The sequence below is a fragment of the Telmatherina bonti genome (assembly GCF_933228915.1).
Source record: "Telmatherina bonti genome assembly, chromosome: 13".
In the NCBI taxonomy this organism is placed as follows: Eukaryota; Metazoa; Chordata; class Actinopteri; order Atheriniformes; family Telmatherinidae; genus Telmatherina; species Telmatherina bonti.
The window spans coordinates 834,546-858,932 of record NC_136611.1 but is presented as its reverse complement, the minus strand read 5'-3'; the positions used below and the strand labels follow the sequence as shown (position 1 = coordinate 858,932).

General features: G+C 53.9%; 1 protein-coding gene across 6 annotated transcripts in view; it reads left to right on the top strand.

The window, feature by feature from the left end:
- The window catches only part of LOC306764394 (extracellular matrix organizing protein FRAS1-like), a 623,368-nt gene that overhangs the window by 1,246 nt on the left and 597,735 nt on the right, over nucleotides 1-24,387 (top strand). For all 6 annotated transcript variants that reach the window (XR_013771547.1, XR_013771548.1, XM_079251555.1 and 3 more), the window contains exon 2: nucleotides 1,925-1,956. Coding sequence is in view for 4 of the 6 variants with exons in the window: in XM_079251555.1 (XP_079107681.1) it covers nucleotides 1,925-1,956 (32 nt within the window). In the remaining 2 variants the exon portion in view is untranslated. The remainder of the gene's footprint in view (nucleotides 1-1,924; nucleotides 1,957-24,387) is intronic.

Genomic DNA, 24,387 nt, shown 5'->3' with positions numbered 1-24,387 from the left:
CCAACTGAGGATCAAACAAGCAACCTTCTTGCTGTGAAGCCACATCGTTGACCACTATGCCACCGTGCAGCCTTATTATTATTATTAATAAATAATAATAATAATAATAATGAGTGGAGTTGTGTAACCCCCCACCAGGCCAATACACACGACTTCAACACTAATATCATTACATTGATTTATCTTGTCGGATATTTTATCTCAAACCATATTTTGGGAATATTGGTTGGTCTCCAGGCTTCCGTAGTTTCTCTCCATCAGCAGAAAAAGTCTGGGGGACATATAGGGGACAGAACAGCACCTTAAACACGTTTTACTTCCAATAAAAAGCCAATATTTCTACTGACTTTATATCATCTATAAAAACTGAAGTTTTGATCCAAAAACAACTTCCAGGACTTTATGAACTTTTTCTAGACGAACTCCATCAATCGTGTCTCAGATGGCCGACCACCATCTAACTGGTCCCAGTTTAACAATGTTTCCAGTAAACTTCAGACTTTTCTTTATTCCAGTTGGGGGGACATGGAGGGACATGGAGGGGACCTGGAGGGATATGGTGGGGACATATAGGGGACCTGGAGGGGACATGGTGGTGACATGGAGGGGACATGGTGATGACATATAGGGGACATGGAGGGGACCTGGAGGGGACACGGTGGGGACATGGAGGGGACATATAGGGGACATGGAGGGACATGGAGGGGACATGGTGGGGACATATAGGGGACATGGAGGGGACATATAGGGGACATGGAGGGGACCTGGAGGGATATGGTGGTGACATGGAGGGGACATGGTGATGACATGGAGGGGACATGGAGGGGACATGGAGGGGACATGGAGGAGACACGGTGGGGACATGGTGGGGACATGGTGGGGACCTGTTGGGGACCTGGAGGGGACATATAGGGGACATGGAGGGGACATGGTGGGGACATATAGGGGACATGGTGGCGACATGGAGGGGACATATAGGGGACCTGGAGGGGACATGGTGGTGACATGGAGGGGACATGGTGATGACATATAGGGGACATGGAGGGGACCTGGAGGGGACACGGTGGGGACATGGTGGGGACATATAGGGGACATGGAGGGGACATATAGGGGACATGGAGGGGACCTGGAGGGATATGGTGGTGACATGGAGGGGACATGGTGATGACATGGAGGGGACATATAGGGGACATATAGGGGACATGGAGGAGACACGGTGGGGACATGGTGGGGACCTGGAGGGGACATATAGGGGACATGGAGGGGACATGGTGGGGACATATAGGGGACATGGTGGCGACATGGAGGGGACATATAGGGGACCTGGAGGGGACACGGTGGGTACATGGAGGGGACACGGTGGGGACATGGTGGCGACATGGAGGGGACATATAGGGGACATGGAGGGACATGGAGGGGACATGGTGGGGACATATAGGGGACATGGAGGGGACATATAGGGGACATGGAGGGGACCTGGAGGGATATGGTGGTGACATGGAGGGGACATGGTGATGACATGGAGGGGACATATAGGGGACATATAGGGGACATGGAGGAGACACGGTGGGGACATGGTGGGGACATGGTGGGGACCTGGAGGGGACATATAGGGGACATATAGGGGACATGGAGGGGACATGGTGGGGACATATAGGGGACATGGTGGCGACATGGAGGGGACATATAGGGGACCTGGAGGGGACACGGTGGGTACATGGAGGGGACACGGTGGGGACATGGTGGCGACATGGAGGGGACATATAGGGGACCTGGAGGGGACACGGTGGGTACATGGAGGGGACACGGTGGGGACATATAGGGGACATGGTGGCGACATGGAGGGGACCTGGAGGGTTATCAGGAATCACAGATGATCCATCGTCATGGCAACCAGTCTAATAGATGTCTCTTTCTGTTCCAGGATCTTGTCTCTACGAGGGATCGCTGTACACGGTAGGTCCACCAAGTCGGGTGTGTTCCGAGTCGGGTGTGTGTGTGTTTATTTAACCGTAAAAACGGCGGCCGACTGATCCTGGAGGCGGCCGACTGATCCTGGAGGCGGCCGACTGATCCTGGAGGCGGCCGACTGATCCTGCTTGTATGGAACTGTGTGGAACCGGTGGAATGAAACGCCATAGCCGCGAGGTTGTAGTTCCCAGGGCAACGAGTAGATAGGCATCATTAAAGACCTGAGAACTAAGCTGCCATCCGGCTCGCCTTCTCCCTGATTACAGGAGGAGGAGGAGGGGGAGAAGGAGGAAAGCAGAGAAACAGGTGGGACATTCCAGCGTCGGGGCTTCAGAGGAAGAACACCTGGATGTTCCGCTGGAGGCATGGAGAACCGCACCCATGAGAACTGATCCTGTTGGGTGATGACTGATCCCGTTGGGTGATGACTGATCCCGTTGGGTGATGACTGATCCTGTTGGGTGATGACTGATCCCGTTGGGTGATGACTGATCCTGTTGGGTGATGACTGATCCCGTTGGGTGATGACTGATCCCGTTGGGTGAGGATTGATCCCGTTGGGTGAGGATTGATCCCGTTGGGTGATGACTGATCCTGTTGGGTGATGACTGATCCCGTTGGGTGATGACTGATCCCGTTGGGTGAGGATTGATCCCGTTGGGTGAGGATTGATCCTGTTGGGTGAGGATTGATCCCGTTGGGTGATGACTGATCCCGTTGGGTGATGACTGATCCCGTTGGGTGATGACTGATCCCGTTGGGTGAGGATTGATCCTGTTGGGTGATGACTGATCCCGTTGGGTGAGGATTGATCCTGTTGGGTGAGGATTGATCCCGTTGGGTGAGGATTGATCCCGTTGGGTGAGGATTGATCCCGTTGGGTGATGACTGATCCCGTTGGGTGAGGATTGATCCTGTTGGGTGAGGATTGATCCCGTTGGGTGATGACTGATCCCGTTGGGTGAGGATTGATCCTGTTGGGTGAGGATTGATCCCGTTGGGTGATGACTGATCCCGTTGGGTGATGACTGATCCCGTTGGGTGATGACTGATCCTGTTGGGTGATGACTGATCCCGTTGGGTGAGGATTGATCCCGTTGGGTGATGACTGATCCTGTTGGGTGATGACTGATCCCGTTGGGTGATGACTGATCCTGTTGGGTGATGACTGATCCCGTTGGGTGATGACTGATCCCGTTGGGTGATGACTGATCCTGTTGGGTGATGACTGATCCCGTTGGGTGAGGATTGATCCTGTTGGGTGATGACTGATCCTGTTGGGTGATGACTGATCCCGTTGGGTGATGACTGATCCCGTTGGGTGATGACTGATCCTGTTGGGTGATGACTGATCCCGTTGGGTGATGACTGATCCTGTTGGGTGAGGATTGATCCCGTTGGGTGAGGATTGATCCCGTTGGGTGAGGATTGATCCCGTTGGGTGAGGATTGATCCCGTTGGGTGAGGATTGATCCCGTTGGGTGATGACTGATCCCGTTGGGTGAGGATTGATCCTGTTGGGTGAGGATTGATCCCGTTGGGTGATGACTGATCCCGTTGGGTGAGGATTGATCCTGTTGGGTGAGGATTGATCCCGTTGGGTGATGACTGATCCCGTTGGGTGAGGATTGATCCCGTTGGGTGAGGATTGATCCCGTTGGGTGATGACTGATCCCGTTGAGTGAGGATTGATCCCGTTGGGTGAGGATTGATCCTGTTGGGTGAGGATTGATCCTGTTGGGTGATGACTGATCCTGTTGGGTGATGACTGATCCCGTTGGGTGAGGATTGATCCCGTTGGGTGAGGATTGATCCCGTTGGGTGAGGATTGATCCCGTTGGGTGAGGATTGATCCTGTTGGGTGAGGATTGATCCTGTTGGGTGATGACTGATCCTGTTGGGTGATGACTGATCCCGTTGGGTGATGACTGATCCTGTTGGGTGATGACTGATCCCGTTGGGTGAGGATTGATCCCGTTGGGTGAGGATTGATCCTGTTGGGTGAGGATTGATCCTGTTGGGTGAGGATTGATCCCGTTGGGTGATGACTGATCCCGTTGGGTGAGGATTGATCCTGTTGGGTGAGGATTGATCCCGTTGGGTGATGACTGATCCCGTTGGGTGATGACTGATCCCGTTGGGTGAGGATTGATCCCGTTGGGTGAGGATTGATCCCGTTGGGTGAGGATTGATCCCGTTGGGTGAGGATTGATCCCGTTGGGTGAGGACTGATCCCGTTGGGTGAGGATTGATCCCGTTGGGTGAGGATTGATCCCGTTGGGTGAGGATTGATCCCGTTGGGTGAGGATTGATCCTGTTGGGTGAGGATTGATCCTGTTGGGTGATGACTGATCCTGTTGGGTGATGACTGATCCCGTTGGGTGAGGATTGATCCCGTTGGGTGAGGATTGATCCCGTTGAGTGATGACTGATCCCGTTGGGTGAGGATTGATCCCGTTGGGTGATGAGGCCAGAAACGTGTCGATTGGCAGGAAGTAGGAATCTGGGCAGATGGCGGAGAGAGTGCCGGAACATGCTCTGCCTGACACTGGAAGCTTTTGGCAGCAGCCATGTTGGAACTGCCCTGCGATGGACTGGCGAGCTGTCCAGGGTGTACCCTGCCTGTCGCCCAAAGCCAGCTGGGATAGGCTCCAGCTTCCCCGCGACCCTGAATTGGATTAGGCGGGTCAGAAAATGAATGAATGAATGTTGGAACTGGAAGCTCAAACTGCCTCCAGCCGACCAAAACTCCCCAAAACGCCTTCAGCCTTCTGATGTTACCCAGAGCCAGCTGAAATCCAGCTTGCAGTGTCTGGATGTGTGATGAAGGCGCCGCACTGAGCACAATTTGATGGATGTATCTGATGAAACGGAATTCTGTATCATTTTGAGCTTTGATTCTCTTCAGTGTGCTTTATGGCCACATTCTTACGGATCCATGGAAGTTTCTCCTCTGAGGGGAAATGCTCGTGGAGTCAGTTACTGTCCTGTTCTGTAAAACCACCTCATGGATCTCTGACTTTGTTCGTGTCGAGGCTGGAACTGTGACGAAGGCTTTAAGGAGCTCTTGCATGAATCTGATTTGGTTTCTGGTGACACGTTGGTGAGACTGAGGCAGGTTCGAGTCGACGTCTCGCTGCTGCCGACCGGGAAGCGGAGGAATCGATCGATACCACAGGAAGTTGTGCTCGCCGGAAGCTGGATGCCAACAGGACCAGCGGTGCCTTCAGGCAGATGTTCCAGATGTTCCCGTCGCAGCCTTGATGCTGTTCTCATGGTTCCTGCGAGAGAAACAGAAGCTGTAATGTTTATGTGAGGAACGGATTTAGTGGATCGTGATTCTGATTTGATCAGATTCCGGAGAGACTTGAGTAGTCAAGCATCCGCCCTCAAACATCCACATTGGTGGAAGCCTACGGCGGACACGTACGTCCTGCTTGTGTCTTACAGATTTAAGTAGCTGGGTTGCAGAGTATCATTCTGACATTCTGCTGACATTCATGCAGCACAATGTCCATACACACCACCGGCCCCCGAAGACTGAAGACGGCCCAGACAGAATCCTGGAGCTCAGCAGCAGAGCTGGGACTTCACTGCTTCAGCGTGGTGGAAGCGTTGATGTCCTGACTCATCCCAAACAAGACATTTATTTAACCCCCTTCTCTTTGGACACATTATCGTCCACGTCTCACTTCAGATTTTTGTTTCTGCTTTTGTAAAGTTGTCTAAAAAACTGGTTTCGAGGGATTAAGACAAGCTAGGTGGTGCCATCAGCTGGAGGGTGAAGTTTGCACACGACCCCAAACCTCCATCATAGCATCACGTTGCTCCAGAGTAAAAGTCTCAGTGGAAAAAATGTCATGCGGAGGAAAAAACGGGCATGCGAAGCATTTAGTCGTTTCCTTGGCAACTTCCAGAGCGTGGAGAGTACCTGCAACCAAACCTGGTTGTTCTTCTTTCTGCAGATTTACTCTTTCCGGTCGTTTGTAAGTCTGACCGTGGCGGGACAATCCCAGCGCGCAGCTTCCCGCCTAGCTGTCTCATAAAACACACCAACTAAACAAAAACAGACCTTTTCTGGACATATTATTCATTATTTAAGAATTTTTTAAAATCTGGATGACTGGGTCAACCTGCTGCATCTATAAAAGCATCCCAGCATCAGTGTGAGCGTGGCGTGCCAACTAAAAGTACCAGAAATCTGTCCTGGAGTTGTAGTTTAAGGTCATCTTTACCATTTTCTAAAGCAGGTCCCAAATTTCTCTCCAGAAGCTCGGTGGAGAACCGGGACCTCCAGCAAGGTTACGTTTAGCATTTTGATGAACAGCAGCTTGAATCTCTGCCAAGGCTGAAACGAGGAAATATATTTTTATCCAGAAGCAACCACATCATCGGTTGAGACGATCCCCCCTGGGGTCAGACGGGACCCCAACAGGGACTCTTCATAAGGCACAGTGGCCCCGGACAGAGAAATAGATCATCTGAAGACCTTCTCCACATCTGAATTATTCAGCGACTCCAGACTGGAGAGCCGCTGCTCGTCTGCTTGTAAAGCTGCTGAAAGCTTTCTGTACGTCGGAGCCACAGCAGCACTTTCCACTTTGTTTCCCGTGAAAAACAAACTTACTGTACGTCAGGCATTGCACACATAATATGAATTTATGGATGAAATATCTGAGGTTTATAATAATGTATATTAACACACGTCCAGGTGATAAGGCTTTGGATGTGGGCTTTTGTTCCGGTTGTGTTTCAGGTTGGCTGTTTTCCCATTTTCTTGTTTTATTTCTGGGATTCTCGCTTTGTTCTGATAAATTCACGCTTTTGTCTCCATGTAGACTTAGATGGTTAATTATCATCACCGGCGCCGAGTTTCTTATTGCCATCGAGCGTTTCTTTACCCCTGCATGGTCTCGTTTGGATTTTAATGTATTTCCTTCCTTGGAGGAGCTTTTTGTGAGTCTTTAATAACATCTTTTGTGTCGACACCAGCCTGCCTGCCGCCTGTTCGGATACTCTTGCTGTTTTAAAGTGTGGCAAAAAGGAGCATTTCTGGGGACTGGGATGTAAAATCACGTCCTCATCCAGGACAGAGGGGTCGTTTTAACATCACTGACTGAAGCTGGGAACTCGTTGGTTCCAAACACAATAATTTCAGACTTATCTTTACTTAGCTGAAGGAAAAATAATGACACAACCATGTATTGATATGACCAAGACACAAAGTGAGGCTTTGTCTGGGAGCAGACAAAGCCTTATTTTGGTGCATCAGAGCCATCTGTGACGAGGCCCCGGCCGTGACGAAGCCCCGGCCGTGACGAGGCCCCGGCCGTGACGAGGCCCCGGCCGTGACGAAGCCCCGGCCGTGACGAGGCCCCGGCCGTGACGAAGCCCCGGCCGTGACGAAGCCCCGGCCGTGACGAAGCCCCGGCCGTGACGAGGCCCCGGCCGTGACGAAGCCCCGGCCGTGATGGGTATGAGGAAGCATTTAGTTAGGGTCAGTCTACACCTTACTCGGGGAATGAAGGAGGAACGGAGAGGACGCATCGGTACTTTCATTTAAAACATAGTTGAAGGTATTTTCGAGGGGGGGGCCCTGATCCCTGCTTGATCCTGTCCCAGGCCTGAGCAGTGTGACCGGGGCTACAGGAGAGCTTGCCAGGCTCTCTGGACTGGAACTAAGCTTTCCTTCCTGACCTGAAGACAAGCAGAGCTGACCTACGACCTTTAGCTAACATCCAGCCGCGCCGCTAACGGCCAAACAAACAAGCTAGCTGTCCCTCTTTCTCACCCCTCCCCCCCAGGCCCCCTCCAGTCCCCTCCAGGCCCCCCCCCAGTCACCCCCAGTCACCCCCAGGCCCCCCCAGACCCCACAAGGCCCCTCCAGTCCCCTCCAGGCCCCTCCAGATCCCCCCAGGCCTCCCCAGCCACCCCCCCCCCCCCCCCCCCCCCCCGGCCATTTGCTGGTGGATTTGACGGTGTTTTCCCGGAGGTCTGGAATCTTGTCGTCCTTTTGTCTCCCCAGTGCTTCATTCCCAGCTCACCATTCAAACCAGTTTGCACCTTATCTGTAAACACCAGCATGCAACCCCCCCGCCCCCCACCCCAAGCCTTGGTTTGTCCTTTAGGCTCCTGGAGCTACAAATGTTCCGACATGCCGATCATGTCCACACATGTCCCAGAGCTGCTACACGGGGAATTTTTCCACCTTCTCACGGGTTCCCCTCCTGTTTTATGCACGAATAGAGATGAAGGAATGGGAACATCTCCAGGGACACATATTCTTTTGTGCTCCGTAAGAATAGATTCACAGAATTCCTCATGATGAGGTGAAGAAAGACAGCGCTCCGGGAGGTTTTCAGATGCTGAAAATAAGTATTGATTCTCCGGTGTTACAAATGGAAAGTCATTACATTGTGAATGCTCGGTCGGTCTGGGAGGTCTTTGTTGAGAAACAGGCTAAGAAATGGATTTTTTCACTAAAATTTTAATCCCAAACGTCCTCTGAAGGACAAGATGCTCTGATCTGATCGACTTTTTAGCTCTTTTGCCAAAAATAAAACAAATCCGACGTGGATCTGAGTCTAAATCATGAGCGGAGTCTTAGAATAAAACTAAATATGACTCAGAGGGACTTTTAATAACTGCTACGTTTACAGACAGCAGCAAGAAGAGAACAATATCCAGCTGACTTTCTTTTAATAGAGGAATAAAAAGTAATCAAGAGTCTTATTAATCTTCTAGTCTGTCCAAACTGTCTTGTGATTTTATGCTGCTTTGGATTTGAGGCGGATCCAGTGTTGCTTACATGGACTCGGATCATTTTTAGAAGAGCTGACTCTCTCTAAAGCAACTATTTGCTTCTGTAGGTTGGAGGTCTGCAGCAGTGGCTGGACCTGCAATTTTAAACACCAAACCAATTAAAACTTTATTCTAAGCTTCAATCTAAGCTTCACTGCAGGTCCATCATGTCATGACTGCTCTAAATTTCTTGCCTTTAATAGAAAAGCATCTAAACAAATTATTCAGCAGTGCTAAAGAATGGCAGCTAGTCCGGCATCCATCTTGCATCCCATCTCTTCCCTGAGCTCTCTAGTTACCTCGCTGATTGCAGCGGTGGGTCCCATAGCAGAGGTGGGTCCCATAGCAGCGGTGGGGTCCCATAGCAGCGGTGGGTCCCATAGCAGCGGTGGGTCCCATAGCAGAGGTGGGTCCCATAGCAGAGGTGGGTCCCATAGCAGCGGTGGGTCCCATAGCAGAGGTGGGTCCCATAGCAGAGGTGGGTCCCATAGCAGAGGTGGGTCCCATAGCAGAGGTGGGGTCCCATAGCAGCGGTGGGGTCCCATAGCAGAGGTGGGTCCCATAGCAGCGGTGGGTCCCATAGCAGAGGTGGGTCCCATAGCAGAGGTGGGTCCCATAGCAGCGGTGGGTCCCATAGCAGAGGTGGGGTCCCATAGCAGCGGTGGGTCCCATAGCAGCGGTGGGGTCCCATAGCAGAGGTGGGTCCCATAGCAGCGGTGGGGTCCCATAGCAGAGGTGGGTCCCATAGCAGAGGTGGGTCCCATAGCAGCGGTGGGGTCCCATAGCAGAGGTGGGTCCCATAGCAGAGGTGGGTCCCATAGCAGAGGTGGGTCCCATAGCAGCGGTGGGTCCCATAGCAGAGGTGGGTCCCATAGCAGAGGTGGGTCCCATAGCAGCGGTGGGTCCCATAGCAGAGGTGGGTCCCATAGCAGCGGTGGGTCCCATAGCAGCGGTGGGGTCCCATAGCAGAGGTGGGTCCCATAGCAGCGGTGGGTCCCATAGCAGCGGTGGGTCCCATAGCAGCGGTGGGTCCCATAGCAGAGGTGGGTCCCATAGCAGCGGTGGGTCCCATAGCAGCGGTGGGGTCCCATAGCAGAGGTGGGTCCCATAGCAGCGGTGGGGTCCCATAGCAGAGGTGGGTCCCATAGCAGAGGTGGGTCCCATAGCAGCGGTGGGGTCCCATAGCAGCGGTGGGTCCCATAGCAGCGGTGGGTCCCATAGCAGAGGTGGGTCCCATAGCAGCGGTGGGTCCCATAGCAGAGGTGGGTCCCATAGCAGAGGTGGGTCCCATAGCAGCGGTGGGTCCCATAGCAGAGGTGGGTCCCATAGCAGCGGTGGGTCCCATAGCAGCGGTGGGGTCCCATAGCAGAGGTGGGTCCCATAGCAGCGGTGGGTCCCATAGCAGCGGTGGGTCCCATAGCAGCGGTGGGTCCCATAGCAGCGGTGGGTCCCATAGCAGAGGTGGGGTCCCATAGCAGCGGTGGGTCCCATAGCAGAGGTGGGTCCCATAGCAGAGGTGGGGTCCCATAGCAGCGGTGGGTCCCATAGCAGAGGTGGGTCCCATAGCAGCGGTGGGTCCCATAGCAGCGGTGGGTCCCATAGCAGAGGTGGGTCCCATAGCAGAGGTGGGTCCCATAGCAGCGGTGGGGTCCCATAGCAGCGGTGGGGTCCCATAGCAGCGGTGGGTCCCATAGCAGAGGTGGGGTCCCATAGCAGAGGTGGGTCCCATAGCAGAGGTGGGTCCCATAGCAGAGGTGGGTCCCATAGCAGAGGTGGGGTCCCATAGCAGCGGTGGGTCCCATAGCAGAGGTGGGTCCCATAGCAGAGGTGGGTCCCATAGCAGAGGTGGGTCCCATAGCAGCGGTGGGTCCCATAGCAGCGGTGGGTCCCATAGCAGAGGTGGGTCCCATAGCAGAGGTGGGTCCCATAGCAGCGGTGGGTCCCATAGCAGCGGTGGGTCCCATAGCAGCGGTGGGTCCCATAGCAGCGGTGGGTCCCATAGCAGAGGTGGGTCCCATAGCAGCGGTGGGGTCCCATAGCAGCGGTGGGTCCCATAGCAGAGGTGGGTCCCATAGCAGCGGTGGGTCCCATAGCAGCGGTGGGTCCCATAGCAGAGGTGGGTCCCATAGCAGCGGTGGGGTCCCATAGCAGCGGTGGGTCCCATAGCAGAGGTGGGTCCCATAGCAGCGGTGGGGTCCCATAGCAGCGGTGGGTCCCATAGCAGAGGTGGGTCCCATAGCAGAGGTGGGTCCCATAGCAGCGGTGGGGTCCCATAGCAGCGGTGGGGTCCCATAGCAGAGGTGGGTCCCATAGCAGCGGTGGGGTCCCATAGCAGAGGTGGGTCCCATAGCAGAGGTGGGTCCCATAGCAGCGGTGGGGTCCCATAGCAGCGGTGGGGTCCCATAGCAGCGGTGGGTCCCATAGCAGCGGCATAATACCGCTGACAACCAGTATCAGGACTCTGAGGTCAGCGCTGCCTCCTGCTGGATGAACTGACTTAAAAACCCTGGCAACGTAAAAGATGCGTAGCTATTTTGTGAATGATTAGTCATATTTTTTGTTGTTTTTTTCCTCTTTTATATTTTTTCCTCTTTTTATTGAGCTGTTGTATTATATGTTTTGTTTGTATGTTTATGTGTGATTGTGGGTTTGCATGGTGTGTAAAATTGTTTATATAAATTGTAATGTAATATAGAGGAGACCCCAGGAAGGATAGCTACTGATATTTCAGGGGCTAACGGGGATGTTAATAAATGAAATGCGTGAAAGTATGAGGACAGATGTGTTAAAACAGCCATCTATGTTTATGCATGTAATGGAGCAGAAATGGAGGTTCAGGCTACTATTCCGAATCCCACATGACTGTAACTTGCTTACACCACATCACGTGTTGTGTATTTTCCAGGGAACTTTCTAGTGGGTGGGAATCTTTTGGCACACCATGATGTGATTCATTAAATAATGTTGGAATATCATAATTTAAAGGTTCAGGGAAACGTTTTAAGTAGATTTCAGAGGCTTTGGAAGGGGAAAAAAAAAATTGATCACTTGCAAACAGCTTTTGATTGTTTTATCTCCTCAGCTTGAAAGCAACCGATAATATCTCGTTCATTCGTTTGTTTGTTTGTTCATTCAGCACATGATCGACATGAGTCTACAGTTCCATAGCAACTTAAGTCTTTGTGTAAAATTCCTTTAGATTTTAAGCAAAGTGGTGTAATTATGCGCCAGTATGTCAAAGAGAACTTCATGGTTCCCTATGATTATCTTGGAGTCTGCGTGTATTACTCAGCACTCTGAACCTCCTACTAAAGGGGCCTGGTGGGATTGTGGGCCGGAAGATGAAGCTGTTGATGACAGGTGGAGACAAGTGTTTACCTTCAGGGTGAAATGTTGGAATCCACACCTAGCCCAGCCTGACGATGACTTCATTTCCCCCGCTTTACCTTTCGGCTGCCACTTCCCCAAGCACAAAACACAGCTGGTTGTCTATCCTGTCGACCCCACAGGATGCTGGGATTCTTATTTTTAAACACATCTTGGCCTCCATGCCTCACTGATGGGAGCTTAACAAAACTTTAAGATGGAAGTCTTAGGAGTGCAGGCAGCTGTCTGGTTCTGGTTCTGTCCCACCACATGTTTGCATCTTGAGATAAATGGGCCGTTAGTCATCACCGACCTGTTGATTTGGCACAAGTCTTCTCAGGCTTCAGCTGACTGTTTATATCCTCTTGTAAATGGAAAGTTTTGAGTTCAGCAGTGTTTATTTATTCACTCAGCCATCCCCCTGTCAGTTAGTTTACACATTCACGGGACATTAATGGTTAAACTACCAGGAAATTTACACAGGAGGACTTTGGCCAAGACTTAAGTGCAGTGTTGCTATTTTACATTTGTAAAATTCATTAATAAAAAGAAGACGTGTTGGTAGGATTGAGGAGGTCTTCGAAGTATTCCCTCCACCGACCCACAACGTCCCGAGTTGAGGTCAGCAGCTCCCCACCTCCACTGTACACAGTGTTGATGGAGCACTGCTTCCCCCTCCTGAGACGCCGGATGGTGGACCAGAATCTCCTCGAAGCCGTCCGGAAGTCTTTCTCCATGGCCTCGCCGAACTCCTCCCATGCCCGAGTTTTTGCCTCGGCAACAGCCGAAGCCGCATGCCGCTTAGCCTGTCTATGTATTCATTAAAAAAAAAAGACTACATGTCTACATTTTACTCTGAAAAATCAACATTTTCTCATTACCGGCGGCACCAAGCCGTCAGGTGAGGGAGGGTTTCCTTTCAGAAACCATGTCGTAGAAAATGCAACATTTATCTTGGGTATGGACTGCTGCATTGTTTTGTATGGTTGCTATAAAGAAACAAAGAGCAGCACACGAGACACGTCTGAACTGTGCCTGCTAATATCTGATTAATGTACGTGATATAGCCATTTTATTTACACAGCATGGAGCAATGGGGTACATGGAGTGTGTTCCTAAAGCTTCCGCCACTAGTTTAGCTTTGTTTTTAACTACAAGTGCACGCTGGGTCTCATTTTTTGGGTGTTCATATCTGTAAAGGGTACCCTTATGTCCGACATGTTCTGCTTGTTTGGGATCCCTTCGTTGGCTACTAATCCAGTCTGACTGATTCGACCCAGGGGGGCGGAACTTGACACTCTGCAGTTCTTTAATTGACCACCCAGATAGCCCCGCCCACAACACACAACATGGCCCGCCCCCAAAAGTTGTTCATTTGTCAGTGTGGTTTTGTTGTGATAAATAAGTGTAATGAAACCTGGGAGGTGAGCTGCGACTTACAAAGCCACTCTGATGGACTTGTCTGGCCTACATAGTTCATACTCAGCAGGATTAGTGTCAGAGTGGAGACGTACGAACCGCATGGAAAGACTCAAGGTGGAGACTGAAAAACTCATCTGTGGTGGATGACATACCGCTATTTTCTTGTTTTTTGGGTGTTTTGTGGGTTTCTGATTATGTGAGATTACTCTGACTTGATGAGTTTGCTTTTTAGTCTTGAATTCTATGTGTTCAGACCTTCTTTCCAAACCCCTAAAATTATGTCAACTCAAAACCTGTAGTCCCCGACCTCTAGCTGTGTTTATGCTAAGAGGCAGTTCGTTTCCAAGGTTTAATCTGACCACCTCCTCTTTGGCCTGTTTGAGTGATTTTTGCCCTTTGGTTAGAGAGGATGCATGCCTGGACTTGTTTCATTACAAGCTAGAGTGAGGTTCGGACTAAATGCTTCTCTGGCTTTGTTTGTCACTGAATGAACCTGACAATTGACAGAATTCCACACAACTTAAGAACTTCAGTCTTTCTGAGTGCAGCTGATAATGGCACTGAATGAAGGATTTTAGAGTTCAGAGGCAGCTTTTTGTCTCCTTCAGAACCAAACTGGGAAGCATGTTAGCCTCTTCAAACTTTGAGTTCTAATAAAAAGGATTTTAGCTCCAAACTGAAGCGATCAGCTTGTTCATTTGTCTGACAACAAATGAGTTGTTTGTTTTAACGCTTCTCTCACTCATGTATCTTACCTTACCTACCTAACCCTAGTTAACCCAGGGTTAGTTAACCCTAGTTAACCAGGGTTAGCTAACCCTAGTTAACCCAGGGTTAGTTAACCCTAGTTAACCCAGGGTTAGCTAACCCTAGTTAACCAGGGTTAGGGTTAGTTAACCCCTTAACCCAGCAGTGCTCCTCCCTCCTCTCCGGTTGCTCGCCGGCTTTCATTTGATAGTTTGCTGAGAGAAAATGTGCCGGCAGTTTCGAGTCATGGTGTTTTATTCACCCCCCCCTCCTCCTCCCCCCAGCAGCTCATCTACTTCCCTTTGTTGTGAAGAATGTTCTTGTTCTTTGTGCGGTCTGTCTTCCTGGCTCCGGTCCGCCGAGCTTTCCCGTCACTTCAGACGATGCAGGGAAAGAAGACGGCCAGCGTTAAAGGCAGACAGACCTCTGATGCACCATGAAGACTCCATTTAATCCTGCATCAAAAGGCTTTTAACCTGTTTCCATGTTTTTACTTGCGACATATCGCCTGTGAAGACAAAGCTGTTCTGTTGTTCCGTCTCATGGCAGTTTTTCCTCAGACTCCGTGTTGTGGTGTTTCCAGGCTGTGCTGCCAGCTGGCCAGGTGTTTCATGGGCAAATCCTTTTTCTCTTTCGTTCTTCTTCAGGTGGGATTAATATGATGAGTTGTGCTCTGACCTCCACAGAGTTACTGCAACAACACAGATGGACAAAAGTACCTTTTAATAAATCAAAGTCAGAAAACCAGAAAAACTTCACAACTTGTTAGATAAAAATATCAATAGAAGAAGAAACAATAACTGTGGAATAAATTATTTTAAAGCTCTATGAACTCGTGCAGCTTTCTTTAAACTCACTGCAGAGTAAAAAGCACAAAACTAAGAAACTTCAGCCTTTCTACACTAAGATGAAGTAAATGGAACAAACAATCTCTTAAACAGTGTTTTCAGTTCATTTTTTTTAGTTAAATTCATGTGAAGTTTTTAGTAAAGTTTATATGTATACATTGATATGTTTAGAATATTTGTCATTTATTTACGGTATTGGATAAACTTTATAAACATTTTTACACAGACCTTATGTCAAACATTATATGACATATGCTGGGTTAATTCCACTTCGGTGCCTTAGTTTCTGGTTTCCTGTTTTATTTTGTAGTTTTTCCTGTTTAGTTCTCTTGGTTCTTCTTTAGCTTCATGAATTTTCTGTTTTAGTTCACCTGGGTTCATTTACTAGATTTGTTTCACCTGTTTCTTGTTTGGTTTTCCAGTGTATTTATACCCCTCTGTTTCAGTTTGTGGTTGTTGGTTCATTTAGTTAGTTCTGCCCTCATCTTGTTCTGGAATAAATCTGTCTTTGACCTGCATCCTGTTTTCCCTCATCTCTGCATTTTGGTCCACACCACATCTCCACTGCCACCGTGACAAAAACGTCATTTAAATGGATGGAAATATGTCATCTGTTTGCTCCTGATATGAGCTTCTATGTGAAAAGTTAGCAGGGAAATATGGAGGCTTTTCTGCATTTGTCAGAAAGTGGAGGAGGGACTGAATTAAAAATGGAAAAATAAGTCTGTTTATTTATTAAATAAGTCAACAAATGTTTGTTTCTGTCTGATTTATTGACCTATTTCCCAGTTATTTCCTGGCCAGAGACAGTTTCTGGCTGTGATAAATTGTTGAATTGAAAATGCGAGTCGCCTTGGCCTGCATGGCTGCAGCGGTGGGAAACGGCCAGGTGCAACATCTGGACCCGTGCTCCGCCCCAAACGCCGCTGCTGTCCTAACAACAAGGCGAGGAGGAAAAGGACGAGTTATCTCCTGATCTGTCATTAGTCGGCTGAGTCATTCGTCTTTCTGGCGTGTGTGTCTCACGGCCAGACCAGCAGGCGTGTCTCTGCTGGGAAGGAGTCTGTTTCCACACGGGGGGGGGGGGTTGTCCAAGGACAAACGGGGGCCTCTGGTGTATCAGGGAGGAGCTGCGACCAATGCTGGAGGGACATTGATCCTGCCCTAATAGTGTGTGTGAGAGGACTTTTACTGGTTCTGATGACGGCAGCGGCGTCTCCATGCCGACCTGGGTTCCCGCCGTCTCTACGGATACGGGCAGAAACCTACTGTGTTGGAGGTCATGGCTTCTGACCTCCGACCTTGTCGTTCAGAGGCCTGCAGGCCGCTTCCACAGGAAGCCAGGTGGACTGACGGCCTCTGGGCTGCAGGACAGTCTGCAGCGCCGACGGAACGAGAAATACTTCTCATACAGAAGTAATACATCAAAACCTTCAGAATATTTACCGACGTTTTTCTGGTAAAAGTTTTTTATAACGTTAAGAAGTACTTTTATCTCAAAATATAGAATAACTGGGGGCGTGTCCTTTTGATTGACAGCTACGCAAGATCCAGCTGCAAGACGGCAGAATGTATCCCAGTTAGTACTGTAGTACTATCCAGTGTACTATACTATGATCCTGTATCACTTGTATCCCAGTTAGTACTGTAGTACTATCCAGTGTACTATACTATGATCCTGTATCACTTGTAGGACCACATTACATCAGAAAAGCCGAGCTGCCTACTGGACGCCTAATCTAACAGAATCCATCCCATTTGTAGGATATTGTCTACAGCTCTGCATCAGCTTCAGTGATTCAGTGGAGTATTGATCAGGTATTAAGTTTAAGAGGACATGTTAGAACGTACTGCTGCTTTTCAGCTCTGTATAGATTGTTGTGCTCTCATGAGGCCAGTCGCGATGGCTGCGCATGTTGCCAGGTATGCAGTTAGCCGTGTTGCCAGGTATGCAGGTAGCCATGTTGCCAGGTATGCAGTTAGCCGTGTTGCCAGGTATGCAGGTAGCCATGTTGCCAGGTATGCAGTTAGCCGTGTTGCCAGGTATGCAGTTAGCCATGTTGCCAGGTATGCAGTTAGCCGTGTTGCCAGGTTTGCAGGTAGCCATGTTGCCAGGTATCCAGGTCGCTAGGTATGTAGGTAGCCATGTTGCCAGGTATGCAGGTAGCCAGTTGCCAGGTATGCAGTTAGCCGTGTTGCCAGGTTTGCAGGTAGCCATGTTGCCAGGTATCCAGGTCGCTAGGTATGTAGGTAGCCATGTTGCCAGGTATGCAGGTAGCCAGTTGCCGATCGGTTCGCGTGTCGTCAGATGGCGATCTGTTCGCGTGTCGTCAGATGGCGATGGGTTTGCGTGTCGTCAGATGGCGATCGGTTCGCGTGTCGTCAGATGCCGATCGGTTCGCGCGTCGTCAGATGCCCATCGGTATGCGCGTCGTCAGATGGCGATCGGTTCGCGTGTCGTCAGATGCCCATCGGTATGCGCGTCGTCAGATGGCGATCGGTTCGCGTGTCGCCAGATGGCGATGGGTTTGCGTGTCGTCAGATGGCGATCGGTTCGCGTGTCGTCAGATGGCGATCGGTTCGCGCGTCGTCAGATGCCCATCGGTATGCGCGTCGTCAGATGGCGATCGGTTCGCGTGTCGTCAGATGGCGATGGGTTTGCGTGTCGTCAGATGGCGATCGGTTCGCGTGTCGTCAGATGGCGATCGGTTCGCGCGTCGTCAGATGGCGATGGGTTCGCGTGTCGCCAGATGGCGATCGGTTCGCGCGTCGTCAGATGCCGATGGGTTCGCGCGTCGCCAGATGGCGATGGGTTTGCGCGTCGCCAGATGGCGATCGGTTCGCGCGTCGTCAGATGCCGATGGGTTCGCGCGTCGTCAGATGGCGATGGGTTCGCGCGTCGCCAGATGGCGATCGGTTCGCGTGTCGTCAGATGGCGATCGGTTCGCGTGTTGTCAGATGGCGATGGGTTCGCGCGTCGCCAGATGGCGATCGGTTCGCGTGTCGTCAGATGGCGATGGGTTCGCGCGTCGTCAGATGCCCATCGGTATGCGCGTCGTCAGATGGCGATGGGTTCGCGTGTCGCCAGATGGCGATCGGTTCGCGCGTCGTCAGATGCCGATGGGTTCGCGCGTCGTCAGATGGCGATGGGTTCGCGCGTCGTCAGATGGCGATGGGTTCGCGCGTCGCCAGATGGCGATGGGTTCGCGCGTCGTCAGATGCCGATGGGTTCGCGCGTCGTCAGATGGCGATGGGTTCGCGCGTCGCCAGATGGCGATCGGTTCGCGTGTCGTCAGATGGCGATCGGTTCGCGTGTTGTCAGATGGCGATGGGTTCGCGCGTCGCCAGATGGCGATGGGTTCGCGCGTCGTCAGATGGCGATGGGTTCGCGCGTCGCCAGATGGCGATCGGTTCGCGCGTCGCCAGATGGCGATCGGTTCGCGCGTCGTCAGATGCCGATGGGTTCGCGCGTCGTCAGATGGCGATCGGTTCGCGCGTCGTCAGATGGCGATCGGTTCGCGCGTCGTCAGATGGCGATGGGTTCGCGCGTCGCCAGATGGCGATCGGTTCGCGCGTCGTCAGATGCCGATCGGTTCGCGCGTCGTCAGATGGCGATCGGTTCGCGCGTCGCCAGATGGCGATCGGTTCGCGCGTCGCCAGATGGCGATCGGTTCGCGTGTCGTCAGATGCCGATCGGTTCGCGTGTCGTCAGATGGCGATCGGTTCGCGCGTCGTCAGATGGCGATCGGTTCGCGCGTCGCCAGATGGCGATCGGTTCGCGCGTCGTCAGATGCCGATCGGTTCGCGCGTCGTCAGATGCCGATGGGTTCGCGCGTCGTCAGATGGCAATCGGTTCGCGTGTTGTCAGATGGCGATGGGTTCGCGCGTCGCCAGATGGCGATCGGTTCGCGCGTCGCCAGATGGCGATGGGTTCGCGCGTCGTCAGATGCCGATGGGTTCGCGCGTCGTCAGATGGCGATGGGTTCGCGCGTCGCCAGATGGCGATCGGTTCGCGTGTCGTCAGATGGCGATCGGTTCGCGTGTTGTCAGATGGCGATGGGTTCGCGCGTCGCCAGATGGCGATGGGTTCGCGCGTCGTCAGATGGCGATGGGTTCGCGCGTCGCCAGATGGCGATCGGTTCGCGCGTCGCCAGATGGCGATCGGTTCGCGCGTCGTCAGATGCCGATGGGTTCGCGCGTCGTCAGATGGCGATCGGTTCGCGCGTCGTCAGATGGCGATCGGTTCGCGCGTCGTCAGATGGCGATGGGTTCGCGCGTCGCCAGATGGCGATCGGTTCGCGCGTCGTCAGATGCCGATCGGTTCGCGCGTCGTCAGATGGCGATCGGTTCGCGCGTCGCCAGATGGCGATCGGTTCGCGCGTCGCCAGATGGCGATCGGTTCGCGTGTCGTCAGATGCCGATCGGTTCGCGTGTCGTCAGATGGCGATCGGTTCGCGCGTCGTCAGATGGCGATCGGTTCGCGCGTCGCCAGATGGCGATCGGTTCGCGCGTCGTCAGATGCCGATCGGTTCGCGCGTCGTCAGATGCCGATGGGTTCGCGCGTCGTCAGATGGCAATCGGTTCGCGTGTTGTCAGATGGCGATGGGTTCGCGCGTCGCCAGATGGCGATCGGTTCGCGCGTCGTCAGATGGCGATCGGTTCGCGTGTCGTCAGATGGCGATCGGTTCGCGCGTCGTCAGATGGCGATGGGTTCGCGCGTCGCCAGATGGCGATCGGTTCGCGCGTCGTCAGATGCCGATCGGTTCGCGCGTCGTCAGATGGCGATCGGTTCGCGCGTCGCCAGATGGCGATCGGTTCGCGTGTCGTCAGATGCCGATCGGTTCGCGCGTCGTCAGATGCCGATGGGTTCGCGTGTCGTCAGATGGCGATCGGTTCGCGCGTCGTCAGATGGCGATCGGTTCGCGCGTCGCCAGATGGCGATCGGTTCGCGTGTCGTCAGATGCCGATCGGTTCGCGCGTCGTCAGATGCTGATCGGTTCGGGCGTCGTCAGATGGCGATCGGTTCGCGCGTCGCCAGATGGCGATCGGTTCGCGTGTCGTCAGATGCCGATCGGTTCGCGCGTCGTCAGATGGCGATCGGTTCGCGCGTCGCCAGATGGCGATGGGTTCGCGTGTCGCCAGATGGTGATCGGTTCGCGCGTCGTCAGATGGCGATCGGTTCGCGTGTCGTCAGATGGCGATGGGTTCGCGCGTCGCCAGATGGCGATGGGTTCGCGCGTCGCCAGATGGCGATGGGTTCGCGCGTCGCCAGATGGCGATGGGTTCGCGCGTCGTCAGATGGCGATCGGTTCGCGCGTCGTCAGATGGCGATCGGTTCGCGCGTCGTCAGATGCCCATCGGTATGCGCGTCGTCAGATGGCAATCGGTTCGCGCGTCGTCAGATGCCCATCGGTTCGCGTGTCGTCAGATGCCCATCGGTTCGCGCGTCGTCAGATGCCGATCGGTTCGCGCGTCGTCAGATGGCGATCCGTTCGCGCGTCGTCAGATGGCGATCGGTTCGCGCGTCGCCAGATGCCGATCGGTTCGCGCGTCGTCAGATGCCGATGGGTTCGCGCGTCGTCAGATGGCGATCGGTTCGCGCGTCGCCAGATGGCGATCGGTTCGCGTGTCGTCAGATGCCGATCGGTTCGCGCGTCGTCAGATGCCGATGGGTTCGCGTGTCGTCAGATGGCGATCGGTTCGCGCGTCGTCAGATGGCGATCGGTTCGCGCGTCGCCAGATGGCGATCGGTTCGCGTGTCGTCAGATGCCGATCGGTTCGCGCGTCGTCAGATGGCGATCGGTTCGCGCGTCGCCAGATGGCGATCGGTTCGCGTGTCGTCAGATGCCGATCGGTTCGCGCGTCGTCAGATGCCGATGGGTTCGCGTGTCGTCAGATGGCGATCGGTTCGCGCGTCGTCAGATGGCGATCGGTTCGCGCGTCGCCAGATGGCGATCGGTTCGCGTGTCGTCAGATGCCGATCGGTTCGCGCGTCGTCAGATGCCGATCGGTTCGCGCGTCGTCAGATGGCGATCGGTTCGCGCGTCGCCAGATGGCGATCGGTTCGCGTGTCGTCAGATGCCGATCGGTTCGCGCGTCGTCAGATGCCGATGGGTTCGCGCGTCGCCAGATGGCGATGGGTTCGCGTGTCGTCAGATGCCGATGGGTTCGCGTGTCGTCAGATGCCCATCGGTATGCGCGTCGTCAGATGGCAATCGGTTCGCGCGTCGTCAGATGCCCATCGGTTCGCGCGTCGCCAGATGCCGATCGGTTCGCGCGTCGTCAGATGCCGATCGGTTCGCGCGTCGCCAGAAGGCGATCGGTTCGCGTGTCGTAAGATGCCGATCGGTTCGCGCGTCGTCAGATGGCGATCGGTTCGCGCGTCGTCAGATGCCGATGGGTTCGCGCGTCGCCAGATGGCGATGGGTTCGCGTGTCGTCAGATGCCGATGGGTTCGCGTGTCGTCAGATGCCGATGGGTTCGCGCGTCGCCAGATGGCGATCGGTTCGCGTGTCGTCAGATGGTGATCGGTTCCCGTGTCGCCAGATGGTGATCGGTTCCCGTGTCGTCAGATGCTGATCGGTTCCCGTGTCGCCAGATGGTGATCGGTTCGCGTGTCGCCAGATGGTGATCGGTTCGCGTGTCGTCAGATGCTGATCGGTTCGCGTGTCGTCAGATGCTGATCGGTTCCCGTGTCGTCAGATGGCGATCGGTTCGCGTGTCGCCAGATGGTGATCGGTTCGCGTGTCGTCAGATGCTGATCGGTTCCCGTGTCGTCAGATGGCGATCGGTTCCCGTGTCGTCAGATGGCGATCGGTTCGCGTGTCGTCAGATGGTGATCGGTTCCCGTGTCGTCAGATGGCGATCGGTTCGCGCGTCGTCAGATGCTGATCGGTTCCCGTGTCGTCAGATGGCGATGGGTTCGCGTGTCGCCAGATGGTGATCGGTTCGCGTGTCGTCAGATGCTGATCGGTTCGCGTGTCGTCAGATGCTGATCGGTTCCCGTGTCGTCAGATGGCGATCGGTTCGCGTGTCGCCAGATGGTGATCGGTTCGCGTGTCGTCAGATGCTGATCGGTTCCCGTGTCGTCAGATGGCGATCGGTTCCCGTGTCGTCAGATGGCGATCGGTTCGCGTGTCGCCAGATGGTGATCGGTTCCCGTGTCGTCAGATGCTGATCGGTTCCCGTGTCGTCAGATGGCGATCGGTTCGCGCGTCGTCAGATGGTGATCGGTTCGCGTGTCGCCAGATGGCGATCGGTTCGCCCGTCGCCAGATGGTGATCGGTTTGCGTGTCGTCAGATGGCGATCGGTTCGCGTGTCGTCAGATGGCGATCGGTTCCCGTGTCGTCAGATGGCTATCGGTTTGCGTGTCGCCAGATGCTGATCGGTTCGCGTGTCGCCAGATAGTGATCGGTTCGCGTGTCGTCAGATAGTGATCGGTTCCCGTTTCGTCAGATGGTGATCGGTTCCCGTGTCGCCAGATGGTGATCGGTTTGCGTGTCGTCAGATGGTGATCGGTTCGCGTGTCGCCAGATGGTGATCGGTTCGCGTGTCGTCAGATGGTGATCGGTTCGCGTGTCGCCAGATGCTGATCGGTTCGCGTGTCGCCAGATAGTGATCGGTTCCCGTTTCGTCAGATGGTGATCGGTTCCCGTGTCGCCAGATGGTGATCGGTTCGCGTGTCGTCAGATGGTGATCGGTTCGCGTGTCGCCAGATGGTGATCGGTTCGCGTGTCGTCAGATGGTGATCGGTTCCCGTGTCGTCAGATGGTGATCGGTTCCCGTGTCGTCAGATGGTGATCGGTTCCCGTGTCGCCAGATGGTGATCGGTTCGCGTGTCGTCAGATGGTGATCGGTTCGCGTGTCGCCAGATGGTGATCGGTTCGCGTGTCGCCAGATGGTGATCGGTTCCCGTGTCGTCAGATGCCGATCGGTTCGCGTGTCGTCAGATGGTGATCGGTTCGCGTGTCGCCAGATGGTGATCGGTTTGCGTGTCGTCAGATGGTGATCGGTTCGCGTGTCGCCAGATGGCGATCGGTTCGCGTGTCGCCAGATGGTGATCGGTTTGCGTGTCGCCAGATGGTGATCGGTTCCCGTGTCGTCAGATGCCGATCGGTTCGCGTGTCGTCAGATGCCGATCGGTTCGCGTGTCGTCAGATGCCGATCGGTTCGCGCGTCGTCAGATGGCGATCGGTTCGCGCGTCGCCAGATGGTGATCGGTTCCCGTGTCGTCAGATGCCGATGGGTTCGCGCGTCGTCAGATGCCGATGGGTTCGCGCGTCGCCAGATGGCGATGGGTTCGCGTGTCGTCAGATGCCGATCGGTTCGCGTGTCGTCAGATGGTGATCGGTTCGCGTGTCGCCAGATGGTGATCGGTTCGCGTGTCGTCAGATGGTGATCGGTTCGCGTGTCGCCAGATGGCGATCGGTTCGCGTGTCGCCAGATGGCGATCGGTTCCCGTGTCGTCAGATGGTGATCGGTTCGCGTGTCGCCAGATGGTGATCGGTTCGCGTGTCGCCAGATGGTGATCGGTTTGCGTGTCGCCAGATGGCGATCGGTTCGCGTGTCGCCAGATGGTGATCGGTTTGCGTGTCGCCAGATGGTGATCGGTTCCCGTGTCGTCAGATGCCGATCGGTTCGCGTGTCGTCAGATGCCGATCGGTTCGCGCGTCGTCAGATGCCGATCGGTTCGCGCGTCGTCAGATGCCGATGGGTTCGCGCGTCGCCAGATGGCGATGGGTTCGCGTGTCGTCAGATGCCGATGGGTTCGCGTGTCGTCAGATGCCGATGGGTTCGCGCGTCGCCAGATGGCGATCGGTTCGCGTGTCGTCAGATGGTGATCGGTTCCCGTGTCGCCAGATGGTGATCGGTTCCCGTGTCGTCAGATGCTGATCGGTTCCCGTGTCGTCAGATGCTGATCGGTTCCCGTGTCGTCAGATGCTGATCGGTTCCCGTGTCGCCAGATGGTGATCGGTTCCCGTGTCGTCAGATGCTGATCGGTTCCCGTGTCGTCAGATGGTGATCGGTTCCCGTGTCGTCAGATGGTGATCGGTTCGCGTGTCGTCAGATGGTGATCGGTTCCCGTGTCGTCAGATGCTGATCGGTTCCCGTGTCGTCAGATGCTGATCGGTTCCCGTGTCGTCAGATGGCGATGGGTTCGCGTGTCGCCAGATGGTGATCGGTTCGCGTGTCGTCAGATGCTGATCGGTTCGCGTGTCGTCAGATGCTGAT